Source organism: Sorex araneus, chromosome 2, assembly GCF_027595985.1.
Source record: "Sorex araneus isolate mSorAra2 chromosome 2, mSorAra2.pri, whole genome shotgun sequence".
NCBI classification, from domain to species: Eukaryota; Metazoa; Chordata; class Mammalia; order Eulipotyphla; family Soricidae; genus Sorex; species Sorex araneus.
Window position 1 is genome coordinate 129,141,162 of NC_073303.1, and position 18,573 is coordinate 129,159,734.

Consider the following 18,573-nt stretch of genomic DNA (forward strand, 5'->3'; position numbering starts at 1 on the left):
CTGGAAGATACATTGCTCCTCTTTAAGACGGGGAGGAGGCTTTGTTCTTTTGGCAGATCCTCTCAGCCATTATATTGCTGCACTGTTAATAAAAGTATATGATTCTGTGTAGAGCACTAAAAAGAAATTCTAAGAATGAGAATTGAGTTTCAGCTCAAGTGTCTCCAAATATGTTATCGTCCATTCTCTGGCCTTTCCATGTTTCATTTTTTGGCTGTTTTCCAGATCAATGCCATTCTCTGTTTGTGAGCTGCTTTGGTAGAAGCTTTTTTGTAGGCTCAGATTTCTTTAGGGCCAAATCCCGGGATCCTCACGTGAGCCACTGCCGCGCTAGAGGAAGCTGGACATCTTTGACCTCCATAGTGCTGGACTCGTGATGCTGAGCACGTTGGCAGGCGGCTGTCACCACACTCTCGATAAAATCATTGACAATCTGCAGCAGCATCTCTCCCACACCTTCGTCTAGTTGCTCAGTAGGATCCACTTCACTTACTGTAGCATTGTCGCACTGTCGTTCCATTGCGCATCGATTTTCTCGAGCGGGCACCAGTAACGGGTTTCTTGCCCGGCTCTGCATTACGGGTGAGATATTCCGGTAGCTCGCCGGGCACTCTGAGAGGGATAGAGGATCAAAGCCGGGTCGGCCCCATGAAAGGCAAATGCCCTACCTGCTGTGCTAATGCTCGAATCCATCGTCACTGTGGAGAGGAATGAATTTATTACGCAACCTCTGAAAGTTTTATTATTGAAGTCAGGCAGCGTGAAGAGGAGCAGACATGATTTTTTTCCGTTTCTCATCTTCAGTAAGAAGCTGAGAAGAGTGAGTTCACAGTGTATACGGGGTGAAGTCTGTGACTAGTCTCTATTGTCCAAAGAAGGAGGCCATAGGGTCGTCTGGCCTCTGGCGTTTCATTCTGTAGCCCTCCATTTCTTCCTCTGTGGGTGCCCGGGTTTCATAGATACAATTGTACGGCCGCTTCCTCTCATGGATCTGCGTGATCTCCTTGACATGAAGAAGGCGGGCCTCCTTGGCATTCAGAGCCTTCTTCAGTTTTTTGTGTTTCTTTTCTTCATCATCACTGTCTGAACTACTCTTTTGATGTGTCTTCTTCTTCTTTTTCTCTTCTTTGAGTGTCTCCAGATGCATTTCCATGAGGGTTGGAGGCTTTTTCACCAATTCTTCTTCAGTTGCATCATTTGGAATATATTCCTCTGAATGAGCAACCTCCTTCCCGGCCTCTCCAGTGCAGTAGGAATACTTGAGAAAGGAGTGGCAACACTTGTATCCCCATCTGCCATCTTTCCAGTAAGATCCCCAAGTATGAGTGTGGTTGTGGATCTTCACATCCTCCTCGTACCTGGAGCAGGTGACAACCCGTTTCTGCCCATGGATCACGGTCCCATGTCTGGAGTATTCTACGTAGTCTTCGGTTTGACCTAACAGCAGTTCTGCTGGAGGGGCATCCAGGTGTTCCTGGCCACCATACTTCTCTAAGATGCTTGCTTTCTGCTGCTCTTTGAAGTCTTCTTTTTTGGCTTTGAAGGACTTATACAACAGTTCGAGTTTGGTAGGATCCGCTTGCAGATGCACTTCTGATGCTTGGTCAGAGGCCTCCCAAGCGAACAATTGTGTCTGAGCCATGGTAACGGAGTCACCCGTGTATCTAAGGAAGTTATCGCCCGCATAGCTCACTTCGTCCGGATTCTTTCCTGCATTGGAATAGGGATTCTCTCTCATTGCTCTGGTTTTGGGATCATAGTAGGCAGAATTTGGATCTAAGTTCCGCAAATATTTTGCAATATCTTCTCGAATTCTGAGATTCCGGACAGTGATCCGTCTCTTGGAGTCCAAGTTCTGTCCAGGCATGTCAATGTCATCTGCATATTTATCTTCATCCTCCTCTTCACTGCTATGGTCCTTTCCTGCCTGAAAGTCTGGTTCCTCTTCTCCCCACCGGTGTCTTGGAGAATCAGCCTGTTGCACTAATTTTACCGAGCGTAATTCTTCTTGGAGTTTTTGGACTTTGAGTGTTCGCTTTGCTAGATCCACTTTGGCATATTCTTCTACAGTTTTCCGGTGTTCCTCTGGATCGTAGCCATTCCAGCGATCCCGCTTTCCATCATAATCGAACATCAGCTGAGGTTGAATATGTTCATCCGGAGCTAGATTAGTCCCTGTAAATTTTGCTCCGACTCGCCTCGGTCTCTCACAGCAGTCTTTCTTCTGGTGTGTCATGGCCCCACAGTTTTCACACGCTCCCTTGCGGTATTTGGTCATCATGGAATTCTCTTTTACGCCCCTCTTGTACCATTCTCCGGATGAGCTATACGGCTTCTGTTTCTCTGGCTGTGTTCTCTGGTGCTTTAAAGTAGGTCTTTTGGATTGATCGATGTACCACGGCACTGAAGATATGTACTGAGGAATATGAGGGTTGATGTCTTTTCCTTCTTCATCAACTTCGGCAGGAGCATTTCCCAGTTTCCGTTGTTCTTCCAGCTCCTTCTTCTTTCTCAGGTCCTTTCGGGTCATTTTCTTTGGTTCCTCCAGCCTCATTTCTTTGGATGCTGACCGTGGAGCAGCCTCGGATTCCTCCTGCTTACTGTCCCTGTCGGTGCTGAACGCATCCAGGGTGACCAAGCCACTCTGGTTCCCCTGCAGATGTTCTCAGAGGGACGCTCTCAGAGGGACGATCTCAGAGGGATGCTCTCAGAGGATGCTCTCAGAGGGATGCTCTCAGAGGGACGATCTCAGAGGGATGATCTCAGAGGAATGTTCTCAGAGAGATGCTCTCCGATGGACGCTCTCAGAGGGATGCTCTCAGAGGGATGCTCTCAGAGGGACGATCTCAGAGGGATGCTCTCAGAGGATGCTCTTCCAGTTCTGATGGGGAAGAGCTTTTATGCAGTCTGGAGGGTGGGTGTCAAAGAGGGTGTGGCCAGACCTGATTGGGTGGTAAAGTAGGGCTAGGGTGGGGCTAGCTTCATGTCCACACCCTGTCTGTGCCTCCAGGGAATGAAAAAAGACTCCTGCTGTGTGTCCTGGGAGACCTTTGATTGCTCAAGGCCTGTTAGTCTCAGGCCTCTGGTCAGTCCTGAAAAATCCTAGACTCCTGGCAGTTCCCCCTTTCCACTAGGAGGTGAAAGGGGGAGAGGTGGGTGACCCAGGAGTAAGGTGAGGGGCCCTCAGCTCTCTCCTGGGCCTTTGTTGGCAGAGCCCCTGTGCTGGGTAGGGACTTCCTGGTATTGTTTGTCCCACATCTCTGTCTGAGTCTCTGTGTGAGCATGGGCACCACAGGCTGGGCACAGGGACTCTGAACTCAGTGGTGGGCCCTTCCCTCTGCTCGGCACCCCGGGACTCCTCAGTGGGGTCTTTGTCCAGGGAGGTAGGTCAGTTTGCAGGTGCTGACCACTGCGTGGAATCTCAGGCCCTGCCTGCCTCGCCCAGACAGCCAGTACCGGCCCTGCCCTTAGATTTCATTGCAGGAGGGAATTTCAGAAGCCAAACAGTAAACCAAGTATTCCTTGGATATTCCTCAGTCGGGAGAGTGGAGGGGTTTCTAGAAAACAGAATCCTGGGCACCAGGGCCCGCACCCAGATGCGGGAAAATCTCTCCCAGGCTCCCAGCTGGTGCTCAGGGTCATTGTCATGGGGTTTTAGCCCTGGGGGTCCGTCCTGCCCAGCACCCTCTCTGGTGCCTGGACTGCATCCCGAACAGCACTCAGGCCGGGCCATGGCCTCATCCAACTGAACTCAGCCCGGGTTTCTGAGTTTACCCTTCCTGCAGCTCCCCGCAAAGGCACCCTTGACTCGACTTCCTTCTCCAGATTCCAGTCCTGCTTATCTCAGGAGCGACCCAGGCTTTCGTGTTCCTTCCTCTCAAAACTGCTCTACGATGTTCTGCAAAAATTCTCACCCTCCTGGAAAGGCATGTCCTGACAGAAAATCCGGAGCTACCTCAGCAGCTGACCTGGCATATCCTCCTGAATGTGTATTGTGGATGTGAATTTAAGTACCCCCATCTCGGCAGCCCTACGGACAGGGGTTCCCGGTTCTCAAGACCCAGAGCACTCAGGTGAAGGATTCGTCTCTAAGTCTCAGGGCCTTTGCGAGCAGCATCAGGGAGAAATCCCTTGGCGCAGCCCCCATGGAGAGCAGCTTGTCTTCTGAGGGAAGCAGACATGGACAGGAAGTCCACGTCACCTACAGGCCAGCTGTCCAGGCATCTGTGCATGGACAAGCTTCTTGACCCAGGATGCAGCCCAACCCCAGGGTTTCTGGGAAATATGTCCATGGCCTGAGACCTGGAGAGATGGAGGCAGCCGGGTGAGCCTCCTGCGATTAAAGGCCTCATTTTCTCACGATTTCCCCCATGGGGATGTCAGCTCTAAGGCGGGCGGCACCTTCAGCTGCTTCTGTTCTCGCCAGGGCATCTAGATGCACCGTTTCAGCACCACTGGTGCAGGAGAGCGTTGATCACTTTGCCCTTCCGAGGCTGGATCAGAGTCCAGGGAAGAGACATACTATTCGTTAATATTAATGCTTGTTTGTTGTTTGATTTGGGAAATCTGAAGGCCATCAGGCAGGCCTGGGCGGCATCACATACAGTCCCCCAATCAGTGCCAGGAGAACCCCTGAACATTGCTGGGTGTGACCCAAAAAGCAAAAATAAAATTAAAAATAATTTAAAATAAGGTTCAAAGCCAAAACTGGAACGATGGCCTCTTTGGGGAGAATGGGACGGCCGCAAGTACGGACCCTCCTGAGGACCGCTCAAACCATCTTAGCCTCATGCTGTCTTGCCTCAACCAGGATCCACCCATGCCCATTGCCCCTGTGCCCAGGGAGGGACCAGATACCACTTTTCCTCAAAGAGGAAGATTTGGCTTCTCTCCGTGAGGAAGACTCGAATGAACTTGCTTTGGGAACCTACTCTTCAGACCTCCCCCCCAGCAGAAACTACGTACGTGCTCCAGGAAAGCCCGGCACAGTCTGGATTAGCGGCACTGCTGCAGTGACTCCCCTCAGGTCTTTGGAACCCAAGCAAGAGAAGCCGATGTGTTGGGGTCTCGGCAGCAGTTGAGACCCTGGCCAAATCCACTGCCCCTAGAAACAGGAGCAGGCTCTATTCACAGGGGTCTAGGCCCTGTGCCAGCACTCCACCCCGAAAGGCACTCTGGTTTTGGAGATAATGAGATGACACCTGAAAGTCACCACTTGTCTGAGCTAACATACCCGGCCCCGAGATGTGGGAAACAGAAATCATTAGCAAACATCTGTAAAGGGTCCCAGCAAAGTGTAAGTGACGAGCGCGATAGCCAGGTGTTCACAATATCTAAGCCGCCCTGGAATTGTGTATAAATACCCTGTGCGGGAGCTAATAAAATTAAAGCTGCCTGACCTCCAGCTCTCCCCACTCTGTGCGGTTCTTTCTCGGTGGCGGCAGTGGGGTGTCCGTGGTATGCAGAGGGTTGGGCAAAGGCTTCTCCCTCTCTCTCACTCCTTCTCCCATAGGGAGTAAGTCCGGTGGCTTGGGGAATCATACCCCAGTTTGCCAGGGTCGAGTGGCCAGGACCCTGACACTGATGGCCAGTACTGGGGTTCTATTCACTCTGCCCCTAAAGCCAGCCCAGGGTTTCTCTGCAGCTGATGCCCGGGAATGGGCAGCAAAGTGATAGCTGATTGCTCTCCCCTGTGGACACAGGGATTGGGTGATGACCAGTCAGGTCACCTACTGATGCCAATAGGGTATGTGATGGGCACCAGTGAGGTCCAATCATAGACCCCTCCCAAGTTACTTCTTATGTATGACAAAATAAATCATCCCATAGACAGGATGGCCCCTGGGGTAGTTGAAGAGTCTTCCATTGGCAGGATCCTGGAAATAGCTGAGGGCTCTTCTCCCCCCGCCCCTCCGTGCAGAAAGGGGGAGCTGCAGAGGAGTCTGAGATGGTTCAGGACTGTCTTGAGGTATGAGATTAACAGGCCATAAGCATGTCAGGTTCTTCCAGGACATACAGCAGCAGTCAGTTTTTTTCATGCTCTGGAGGCACAGACAGGGTGTGGACACCAAGCTGGCCCCGCCCTACCCTAACTCATGACCCTGACAGATCCCGCCACACCCTGTCTGGCACCCACCCTCCAGGCTTGCATAAAAGCTCTTCCCTATCCGAAACTGTTGCATGAACATTCATTCAGTCGGAGGCAGGCGCTGAGACAAGGAACGCCAAAGAAATTTGTGTCATGGAGGGTCCAGGTTCTCTCTGACTCTGTCACAAAAGTAGGGAGCCCTGAAATCTCCTTTTATTACCACCCTACAGTTCACAGGGCTCAGTACAATGAGGCCATAAACTCACGCCTCAGGACAGTGCAGAACAATCCCAGACTTCTCTGCAGCTCCCCCTTTCTGCAGAGAGGCGAGGTGGCCTCAGAGTTTGCCAGGTGGAATTAGCTGCCGGCGTCAGCTCTGTGGAGGAGGCCTCGAGCGTGGGGAACCCGTGAGGTATCGGCTCAGCTGCCGCATGGAGCCTCTTGAGCTGCGACTGCTCCTGAGGGGATCGGCAGCAGCTGCTCTGCTCCAGCCCTGTCTCTGCTGGGGCCCAGGGGTCTTCGACACCAAGGATCAGTGGTTGGGGCCACCCGGTCCAGCTGTTCAGGGTGTTTTCGCGAGGCAGGAGGGGCCCAGGTGCGTCTGGTTAGAGCCTGTTGCTGGCGAGGAGCAGCAGCTACATAAGGGGAAGCTGTGGCCTCCCTGACTGTAGGGCTGGGGAGGCCCAAGATCTATCTCAAGGTTACTCCTGCTCTGCAAGGAATCACTCCTGTGTGTGTGTTTGTGAGTGTGTGTGAGACTGTGCTCTCTGGTCAGGCGCTAATCACCCAGTTTGTGCTGGTCTTTTGGGCATGAGCATGTGAGGGCCAGAGTCTCTGTGCCCAGCCCGTGGGTGCCACTATTCACACAGACCCTCAGAGAGACGCAGGACAAAGAACACCAGGGGTCCACACCCAGCCTGAGGGTCTCTGCCAACAAGGGCCCAGGAAAGGACTGGGGCCCCTCACCTCTCTTCTCAGTCACCCACCTCTCCCCACCCTTGCCTCCCTGCAGAAAGAGGGAGCTCCAGAGGGGTCTGGGATTGCTCAGGACTGTCTTGAGGTGTGAGATTAACAGGCCATGAGCATGCCAGGCTCTCCCAGGACACACAGCAGGAGTCGCCTTTTTTCATTCTCTGGAGGCAGACAGGGTGTGGACACTGAGCTGGACGTGCCCTAGATCCTCTCCAGGGAGCGCGAGTGCGGAAGGAGTGGAAGCAGCAGGCATGAGGCCCAGTAGAGGAAGCCCTGGCTCCGGGGGAAGAAAACAAAGACACTGGAGGAGGTGCTGAGGCTGGGCCGGCTTGAAGGAAGGGACTGTTTTCCACAGAATTACGACACCTGATGTATGGGGATGACCAGAATCCTTACACAGAATCAGTGGAAATACTCTACGACACGGTCCTAGAATTCATCACAGAAATAATGCACAGGGCGATGTCCATCGGATTGAAAGGCCACGCCCAAGTGGAAGATATCGTCTTCCTGGTTCGCAAGGACCTGAGGAAGTTTGATAGGGTGAAAGACTTGCTCACTATGAATGAAGAAGTAAAAGGTGCTAGAAAAGTGTTTGATGGCCCAGACGAGACCCTGAATGACCCATACGAATAACTCCTCCGCTCCTGAATAACCATGATCCCGGAGGCCCAGTAACAATTTTGGAAACCAGCAGCTTCTTGCAGAAATGCCTCTAGACTGCGAACTAAGCTACAGCCCCAGGCCACCCAGGAGGGGAAAGGTTTTTGTCCTCTGGCCTTTCCTTTCAGTGAAGGCTGCAGCATGTGACCGCCATCTTTTGGAGCCCATTAGACAGATGTACAAGCTTGCAGATACACGGCTTCAGGCAGAAATTTCTCTGGACTTAATTACTAAAATACCCGAAATCCAAAACCTATCTAACTATAGCTTAGTTCGCAGTCTAGAGGTCTAGTGACCGCACGAACTCATAAGCTCTTCATTCTCAGCAATGGAAAACAAATTATCAAATGATGCCTTTTCGGCAGGTCTGATTGTTGGGGGGGAATTCCAAATAATAATAGTGAGTTTTCTGTCAAAATATTGAATGTAATCAAAGTAAAGATAGAGTAAAGTGAAAATCATCAGCCACTCGGCAGGTAGTGGGGGTGCGGTGGGGGGTATACTGGGGTTCTTGGTGGTCGAACAAGTGAACTGGTCAAGGGATGGGTGTTTGATCATTGTATGACTGAGACTTAAGCCTGAAAGCTTTGTAACTTTTCTCATGGTGATTCAATTAAAAAAAAAAAGACAATGAAAAAAAAAAAAGGAAAAATGTTTGATAAAGCAAACTCTGCATTGTGACACCTTGTCCTGTCTGATGCTGCATTATCTCTAGGGAAGTCACAACTTGTATGATGACATTACTTTGTCCTCTCCCTGCTTGCCACAAGTAGCTTGTCCCGGTTTTCCCCAGAGTTTAGGCTTACCCCAGGCACACCCATCAAGGTGTTCCCGAATCTCTCCCATCCCTTTGTTTAGCTATAATCACTTCTCCATCCTCTCTTCCCCAAAAGAGTTAAACCGAGGCTTTCCCTTAATCTGACTCTGCTAATTTGCAAGGTCAGAACTTCCTAGGATACTGAATTTATATTATATAAGTTAATATTGCCTTTCTCCTCTTCTTGTACCTTTTGAATAATTTACTTTAAAGCTATGACTGTTTTGTATAGACACAAGAAGACAATATTATGTTTTTATAACTTGGGAATTAATTGGCCTCGAATATTATTCCCTCCCGGGCATCTGCTTGCTCCACTTAAGCCTCAGTTGCCCTCAGTTCCTAGCACCCCAAAGTAGGGTCCCCGACTGGGACGAGAAGGATCCAGGGCAAGCGGTGAGTTATGTGCTACCCTGGCATCGAGATGGGCCTTGCCAAAGTGCCTAATTCTTAACTATAAGTTAAGAGCTTGATCATAGACAAATGCTGTCATGATCCAATAGTATTTATGAGACTGGGACCCTGCCAGGGATAGGAAAGACTGATCTGGCCTGAGCACTGTATCTGAGATTGAGATGGCCCCAGGAGAGCAATTCTATAAGCTTTAATGCATCTCTTATTGTGTCCATACAAAAAAGAGCCGGGAGAGAAGCAGGGAGAGAGAATGAAATAAACTGATCGAGCAACCAGTCTGGCCTTCTTCCTTCCATCGCCTGCCCTCGACCGACGGCACACACAGCGGTTCCGGGGCACCGGACTCGGGCGGTAAGACAGAGCTGCCCGGAGAGCCCGCGAGTGCTCGCACCCCTCAGTGAGCTTTAGTTTTTTTACAACAACTCACTGCATTCTCCATGGGAAGTTCTTGGTATTGAGTCATAAAAATGAAATTTGAAGCGAAGCATTTTCCACCTCGATTTTCAGTCTTAAATTGTACAATGATCACCAAACCTTGAATTGTCTGTCTTTAGATACCTATACTTGAATTTCTTTGCAGGTTTAGTGATGTGTAAATTGAAATATATTTTTAAATTTTTCATTAAATCACCGTGATAGTTAGAAAAATTTCATGATTGAGAAAGTTTAGTAACTTTACCTCACGGTGAATCAACAAAAACAGGGGGAGGAGGGAAAGTAAGCCTTGCATGCAGGTGGCTGTGCATGACCTCAGGCCTCACTTTGCTCTCTAGATCATCTCAGAGTCTCCTGTGGCTCCCCCATTTCTGAGGCGCCCACCATCCTCTTGCTGCATCCTGGAATGTCTGCATGTGGGTATACCTCAGTTTCTCCTCTCTGAGGAGCTCAGACTGTGTATGTCGAGGAAATGTGGTCTCGGCGCAGGAAATCTGAGTGTTCTTACTCCCCAGCAGCCCATCACCGGGCGGGGCGGCCAGTCTGGGCTCTCTCCTGGCTCTCGTCCCTCCCAAACCCCAGCTGTCCCCTGGAGGCCGCCCAGCACCCAAGCCTTGGGTGAAGGGCTCTGTTCCTACACGCCCACACTGGGGACTGTGGCCGTGTGTCCAGCACACCACATGCTCTGGAAGGCGACACTTTCCCTGCCCCTCCCCAGGCAGGCAGATGCCAAGGAGACAGCAAGGGGCTGGGACGCACACCGGGACCTGACCCTGAGGCCAGAGCCCAGAGGGGACACTCAGGTGCAGGCCTGGTTCTCCACACTCCTGCACACCCACTGGCCTTGATGGTGGGGACACGGGCTGGGCAAGGCCAGCAGCCTCTCCTCACGCTGGCCGTCAGCTTCTCGCTTTCGTCCCCGAGACCCTGAGTCTCTCTGAAAACCTCAGGGACAGCGTTGTCTCTGCCACTGGGCGTCTGAATTTTATTTTTTTTTCTTTTTAAAATTTGCAAACATTTATCCACTTTCTAGTGTCTGTGACCCAGTACGCATGTTCTAGCCCCTGCATCTCCCCGGCTGCTGTTTTTTCTGTTGCTGTCACAGCCTCAGTTGGGTGGCAGGGGCCTCCCCTAAGACCCCAAAACCCAGGGACACCAAGGAGGCAGGGGCCTCCCCTAAGACCCCAAAACCCAGGGACACTGAGGAGGGATAGGGAGGGACCCAGAATAGATGTCAAATCTGAATGGGGTCCCAAATGTTCTGAGGACAAGTCGGGGGTGTGGACAGAAGGAATCTGGTCCTGGGTGTGACGGCTCTGCCTCAGGCCGGGGTGAGACTCCCCTCCACCATGGATAGAGCTGCCCTATCCCAAAGCACACGCGCGCACACACACACACACAAGCCAGCAGAATGGTTTATACAGGGAAACCTTTATTCCTAATTGAAAACGACTAAACCAATAGGAAAGGGTCCTGATGTCTCTCTCTGAGCCTCTGTGTGAGCAGGGTGCCCCCAGGCTCAACACAGAGACTCTGCCCCTCAGAGGCCGGCCATTCCCTCTGCTCAAGGGGGTAGTGTGGGCCACCTGTTGAAGGGGCATCCTTGCTCCACTTCTATCGAGTAAGGAATTTTCATCCAAACTGTGGGTTCCTGGATTGTGCAATCCACAACAGGTAGGAGAGGGTGTAAGGGATGTTCCTAATGTGGGCTCCTGCTCAGGGAGCCAGAGCCTTTGCCAGGGTCCTCTGACGCTGGCTCCTCTGAATTCCTTGTTTTTATAGCTGAAATCAGGTTGCTGAAGTCTTGGGGCCAGAATTTGGAGGGTTGTGGAGTCTCCTTCGTTCTGAGGGTCAAATCAGATGGGTGAGTTTGATTCCTGACTAGATGGAATGGGACCCAATGTTTCTTTCTTTTTTTTTTTTCTTTTTCTGTCACAGCCAGCGATGCACAGGTGTTACTCCTGGCTCTGCACTCAGGAATTACCCCTGGCGGTGCTCAGGGGACCATATGGGATGCTGGGAATTGAACCTGGGTTGGCTGCGTGCAAGATAAAGGCCCTACACACTGTGATATCACTCCAGCTCCCTGGCACCCAAAGTTTCTTAATGGGATTATCCTTGTTGAAACAAAAGCAGAGCCTTTTATTCAAATGAGGAGTTTCCTTGCAGGCCATTCTTGGTCATTTTTTTCCCAAACAGGAGAATTGTTTCCTGAGTCTGTGCACCTTCCTGAAAATGCCTTTCAGCTGCACTGTCGGGCTCTCCATGGGTAAATATAAAAAGTTTAACAAAAATAATATCAAGGACAAGAAGTCAAGTCGGTGCAAGCCTATTTTTTTGTTTCTTTAAAAATTAAAAACCACTGTACCTAGGTCATAGGTCCAGGACGACTGAATAAAACCTGATGTGTAATAAAACCAGGATCAGAGCACTCCTGTAAAAGCGGCTGCTTCTGCTGAAACCACAGTTGATCTCTAGAATTCAGGGCATTTAGAGAAGCAGCCACAATGCCAGGGAAGAGACCAGCACACAAGCTGAGTCTGAGATGATATTGCAGGCCCTGGCACACGGGCAAGTGAAGAAACCAATGCGTCGGGCTACAGCCTTCACTGAAGCTCTTTGCCTCTGCCAGAAGTAACCTGCTTCCTAACCGTACACACGCGCAGGAGTGTCCTGGTGACAATGCCTTCTGTCCCTCCCAGACTCAGCACCTGTAATGGCTGAGTGGGTGAGTGTTGGGGCCAGACTGAGCTACCAGGATGAGCCCATGTCAACTGCTCCACACAAGGGCAGGAACATAGAGACCCAAGAAAATGGCGAGATTTCTCGTGTGTTCTGACAGGTTTGTATGAGGCTGAACATCTTCTTCTGGCTGTCTTTGTAAATAATTTCCTCTATTATACCGAAATTGTCAATCTTCCTTTTCTCACAGATCCCTGGTTCTACTTTGCCTGTTTGCTGTCAGTCTGCAGATCCTGGGTCCTTAGCCTGTTTGCTGTCAGTCTGCAGATCCTGGGTACTTAGCCTGTTTGATGTCAGTCTGCAGATCCTGGGTACTTAGCCTGGTTGCTGTCAGTATGCAGATGCTACATTGTTTTCCCTATTCAGAAGAACTTTTCATGATCTTCCCCTAACTCCTTTGTTGCTGACCTCACTGCATTGAGCCCTGTGAACTGTAGGGTGGTAATAAAAGGAGATTTCAGGGCTCTCTACTTTTGTCACAGAGTCAGAGAGAACCTGGACCCTCCATGACAGAAATTTCTTTCGCGTTTCTGTCTCAGTGCCTTCAACTGAATGAATTTTCAGGCAACAGTTCTGGGTGGGGAAGAGCTTTTATGCAAGCCTGGAGAGTGGGAGCCAGACAGGGTGTGGTGGGGCCTGGATGGGTCAAGAGGTAGGTCTAGGGCGGGGCCAGCTTGGTGTCCACACCCTGTCTGTGCCTCTAGGGAATAAAAAAAAGGTGACTTCTGCGTGTTACATGGGAGACCCTTGCATGCTTAAGGCCTGTTAGTCTCACACCTCAGGGCTGACCTGAATATCCCAGACTCCTCCACACCGCCCCCTTTTTGAAGGAAGGTGGGGGGATTGGTGGGTGACCCAGAAGGTACCTGAGGGGTCCTCAGCTCTTTCCTGGGCTCTTGTTGGCAGAGCCCCCAAGGCTGGGTAGGGACCCCTGATGTTCTTTGTCCTGTGTCTCTGTCTGAGCCTCTGTGTGAGCAGGGGCGCCCATGGGCTGGGCACAGAGACTCTGACCAGCAGAGGTGGCCCTTCCCTCTGCTCAGCAGATGGGCAGGTGGGGGCCCAGTGCGCTGTTGGCCCCTCACACCCGACTCTGAGACCGCCTCAGCGCTGGACACTGAGAAGGGCTGAGTTCCGGGGGCCTCAGGCTTTGGCCCAGAGTCAGAGCCACATGCCCAATCTGGGCCCCGCAACCCCAAGCCAGGGCCCAGCCCCCCTGAGCTGCACCGCTGGGTTCAGTTCCCGGAGGGCCCAGAGCGCAGTTCTCAGAAGGGCCAGACGGCATCAGAGCTGCTCTGCTCCTGCTCACTGTTAGGGTCTGGAGTCATAATTTCCCCCTCCTCGAGCCCGCACAGAGTTCAGCCAGTAAAGTAACACACAAGCCGAGTTTATTAAGCCAGCTAGCTGGGGTCAAGCTTTCAGACACACAGTCCAAAGCAAGACGACGAACAAGGGAGAAGCCGCAAGTTTTAGAGTCAATGCTTACATCATAGCCCACGCTTACAAATTCAAAAACATAAGTGAAAATTGCAAGTTTCATAATTCAGAAGAAAACATAATTTCAAATGGTACAAACAAATAGTTTCAGATAGGTCATCTGGACATGTTTTCAGAACATTCTGGAGGCGGCCCCCCCCCCCCGCGTCTCTTCTATAGATAGTGGATAGCGGTTATGAAGCTATTTTCCAAGATGAGTTTTCAGCCCGGTTGTCCTTCCCTTGCAGATATCAGAGGGAAAAATGGGATTTTAGGAAAAACAAAAAGGTTTTATTAAAACAAGACGTGAAGCAGGAACCAGGCAGGATGGAGTTGCTCCTGCCCTGCGCTGAGCCCGACACTCACTGCCCTGCGCATCCCCAGGACCCGGCCAGCTGTCGGGAGCCCTGTTGCTCGACTACACCTGGGTGAGAGACAGATGGGTCAGTGCAGGCCAGACTTGGACCCCTGGACATGCTTCTCTGCTCTCTGGCCCTGACTCCCTTGAAGGACAGTGGCACCATCACCAGCATGTGACAGCTTCTCCCAACTTTTCCCGTTAGACTCTCTCGCACCGGTCTTCCTGGTGCCCGCCCTGCTCTGTCCCCTTGCCTGAGCTCCTTTTTAGGACACCGTGAGGACCCTCGAGCGACATCGCTGCCCGACTGTGGGAAAGGCAGTGCCAGGGGCATCTCTCAGATTCCTACCCAGAGGGGCTGTGGGAAGGGAAGGGCCCATTTTCTGGGGAGACTGAGTCTGAGGCTGGTGATGCCTCTGGTGTCCAGAGGCCCTTGTTGGCGTCACCGTGGCTGGGTGGCTGATTCCAACCCGGAGACCCCACCTGGCAACGCGGGTCTGGGTTCACCCTGCTCCTGGCGTGGTTAGTGGCAGACACTGTGCAGGTGGCAGCGCCGTGCCGGGAGCAGAGCAGCGGGCAGGGCTGTGCCGAGGCAGGAGCCACCCTTCCTCATGGCCGTGTGGGCCACTGCGTGTCACCCCAGCCTCTGTCCCCACTATTGGCCTTTGCGGCCGCTTTCACGCAGGGACTTAACTCTGTGTAACTCCCCGGACGAGTCCCTCGGGACCTGCCCTGCCCCCTCTGTCCCGGACTCTGGCTCTCCCCCCTCAGCCCCTCAGCTGCCCGGAAATCTGAGGTTTAGACCCAAGACTGTTCCAAAGGGGTTGTTCCCCGTTCAGCTGCTCTCCGTTCCGCAGACGTGCAGCTGTCCCGTGTTCGCCCCTTGCCCCTTGAGCTATTCCACACACACGATGGCTTCTAGCTGTGCCCGTGTCCCTGTAAACAGCGGGGTTTCTTCTTCTCTGTGGACAGATTTTCTGGTAGCAGGAAGGAATCAGGGCCCCAGAGTTTGCCAGGTGACATTAGCTGCGGGTCAGCTCCGTGGGGGAGCCTCGGGCGTGGGGAACCCGTGAGGTATCGGCTCAGCTGCCGCATGGAGCCTCGTGAGCTGCGCCTACTCCGGAGGGAATTGTCGGCAGCTTCTCACTCCAGGCCTGTCTCTGCTTGGGGCCCAGGGGTCCCTGGCACAAGGGATCGGTGGTCAGGGCCTCCGGGCCCAGCTGCCCGGGGTGGGCGGGCGAGGCAGGAGGGGCCCAGGTGCGCCTGGTTGGAGACTGTTGCAGGGCGAGGGGCAGCAGCTACATGAGGAGAAGCTTCTGCCCCGCTGACCGTTTGCAGGGCTGGGGTGTTGGGGGCTGGGAGGGAAGGTTGGGAAGAGCAATTCTGGGGCAGTGGGGCTCTGTCTCCCTAAAGCTGTTTCTTACTCTGCTACTCCGTCAAGCACTGGAAATCTCTCTCTGTTGCTCCCTGTCCTTCTCTCTCCTGTGCTGGGCCAGGCCCTGAGTTTCCCAGTCCTTGCCGAGGCCCTGGTCTCTTCCTTTGGATTCCCTCCTTTCGTTCTTTGAAAACACCTAGAGATTCCAGGAGCTGCTGGTATCAGCTCCATCTTAGCCCACCCCTCTGCATGTCCTAAACCTTCCTGCCAGTCCCAGGACTGTAGTGGGTCAAGGAAGCTGACCCTTTCCTGAGACCTTAAACGCTGCCCCAGACCTTCAGTCACAGATGAAGAGATGATGGGGCAGTGAAGGGAGGTGGGCAGGAGAGGGCACTTGCCTTGCACAGAGCTGACTGGCCCTCCCTGCACCCATACGGTCCGAACATGTTCATTCTAGTCTCCATCACAGACAGGAAGCCCGAGTCTTCTTCTTAGCTCTGAGGAAAAGTGGTATCTGGACCCGCCCTGGGCACAGGGCAGTGTTATGGGTGCATCCTGGTTGAGACAGGACAACATGAGGCTAAGATGGTTCGAGTGGCCCTCTGGAGGGTCAGTGCTTGTGGCTGTCCTATACTGCCCAAAGAGGCCATCATTCCATTTTAGTTTTGAACTTTATTTTAAATTATATTTTATTTTATTTGTGGTTTTTCGAGTCACACCCGGCAGTGCTCAGAGGTTTCCCTCGCACTGCTGGGGGACCCAATGGGATGCCAGAGATCAAACCTGGTTCGCCTGCATGCAAGGAAGATGGCTACCCACACTGCTATCACTGTAGCTTCCCTTTATGAACCCTTAATAAAACAAATATATATATATATATTTTATATATATATATATATATGTACATACAATCAAAGTTAAACATACATCCTGGCTGGGTGAGTGGACCAAAGGGGGAATGCAGGTAACCACTGGTCACGAGGACTTTCAGATCTCTGAAGTCCCCTTGGGATCAGAAGATAGGTGGGTGAGCTGAGGCTCAGTGTCATGGTCACACACACACAAAACCCAGCTAGATGGTTTAAACATAGAAAACTTTATTCCTTATTGAAAACACACTAAACCAATAGGAAACAGGATTAGCCATACACAACCTGCATCCCCTCCCCATGCCACGCCCCCAGATCTGCTTGGTAGGTGACCCCTGTGGCAGGACCCCAGGTACCCTGAGGGCCTTTCAGAGGTGGCTTTGACCTGCACCCAAGCTGCTCTGCCATCAGTCTGAGCACGTGTGGGGCCCAGCGCAGCGGGACCTATTTCCTCTCCTGGTTTCCAACGGGCATCTCCAATCCTGTCTGGAAAGTGCGTCTCTGTGGGCTTCTCAGGGTGAGTCCAAACCTGAGCGAGCACCTTCGAAGACGGGGTCACCCATGGGCAGGGATGGAATCCTTGGTGCAGGACAGAGATCAGCACCAGGAGAAGAATGGTTTAAGCAAATCCAGGAGCAACGTGGAGACTTCCTGGGTTCTCCAGCTGGGAGAGGTGCTAGCTGCACCCATCAGTCCTTCCTGCATTTTGGCGGACGGCTGTGCAAAGATGCCTCACGCCACACTGCTTTCTGTTGACAGAACTTGGAGTTCTGGGTGCTGTCTTGGCTCCGTGCTATGTTGGGGCACATGTTTTCTGACACCCGAGGCGGGAAATTGGGTGTGCCCAGAGTTCCTGACCACGGGGCTCGAGGAAAAACAGTTTTGTTTTTTCCTATTAATACCTTCTTTATTCTGGATGAGCAAACAAAAGTCATATTCAGATAAACACGGACCTAACAAAGTATAGGGAAAAGGGAAAGGGAGAAGGGAACAAAAATCTTTCCAAATCCTACGAATACTGTCTCACCAAACAACAACAAAATGCCCTGTCCCATTTCAATCACAAAAATTAAATCTTCTCTGGAACATACATTGCTCTTCTTTAAAATGGCTGGGAAAAGTGACCGGAAGTTGGGAAGGAGGCTTCTTCTTTTGGCGAATCCTCTCAGCCATTATATTGCTGCACTGTTACTAAAAATATATGATTCTGTGTATAGCAATAAAAAGAAATTCCAGGGATGAGAATTGACTTTCAGCTCAACTGTCTCCAAATATGTTATCGTCCATTCTCTGGCCTATCCATGTGTCATTTTTTGGCTGTTTTCCGGATTAATGCCATTCTCTGTTTGTGAGCTGCTGTGATAGAAGCTTTCCTTTTATTTTAATTTTTAAATTATTTTTGAATCACCATGAGATAGTTACAAGCTTTCATGTTTGGGTTACAATCTCAAAATGATCAAACACCCATCCCTCCACAGTGCACATTCCCCACCACCAGTATCCCAGGTATAAACCCCCCTTCCCAGCCTCCCCCTGACTTTAAGGCAGACAATATTCCCCATACACTCGCTCTACTTTTGGGCATTATAGCTTGCGACACAGAAACTGAGAGGTCATCATGTTTGTTCCATTATCTACTTTTGGCATGCATCTTCCATCCCAACTGATTCCTCCAGCCATCTTTTTCTTAGTGATCCCTTCTCTATTCCATCTGCCTAGTAGGAGCTTTCTTGTAGGATTGGAATTCTTCATGGCCAAATCCCGGGATCCACATGTGACTCTGGTGCTCTAGAGGAAGCTGGACATCGTTGACCTCCAGAGTGCTGGACTTGCTATGCCGAGCACGTTGGCAGGCGGCTGTCACCACACTCTCGATAAAGTCATCAGCAATCTGCAGCAGCATCTCTTCCACACCTTCCGCTAGTTGCTCATTAGGATCCACCTCTCTTACTGTAGCACTGTCGCACTGTCGTCCCGATGCTCATAAATTTGCTCGAGCGGGCACCTGTAACGTCTCCATTGTGGAATTGTTGTTACTGTTTTTGGCATATCCAATGTGCCACGGAAAGCTTGCGGGGTTCTGCCGTAAGGGCGGGGTATTCTCGGTAGCTCGCCGAGCACTCTGAGTAGGATTAAGGATCAAAGCCGGGTCCGCCGAGTGAGAGGCAAACGCCCTACCTGCTGTGCTAACACTCAGTCCATCGTCACTGTGGAGAGGAAGGAGTTTATTATGCAACCTCTGAAAGTTTTATTATTGAAGTCAGGCAGTGAGAAGAGCAGACACGATTTTTTCCGTTTCTCATCTTCGGCAAGGAGCCGAGAAGAGTGAGTTCACTGTGTCCATGGGGTGAAGTCTGTGACTAGTCT

General features: G+C 51.6%; 1 protein-coding gene across 1 annotated transcript; it reads right to left on the reverse strand.

Moving 5' to 3' along the window:
• Positions 1 to 862: 862 nt before the first annotated feature.
• Positions 863 to 4,431, reverse strand: LOC129401697 (pre-mRNA-splicing factor SLU7-like). The gene is made up of 2 exons (XM_055124483.1): positions 4,402 to 4,431; positions 863 to 2,653 (listed from the first exon to the last, which is right to left on the reverse strand). The coding sequence occupies exons 1-2, from the start codon at positions 4,429 to 4,431 to the stop codon at positions 863 to 865; spliced, it is 1,821 nt and encodes a 606-aa protein (XP_054980458.1).
• Positions 4,432 to 18,573: the final 14,142 nt, after the last annotated feature.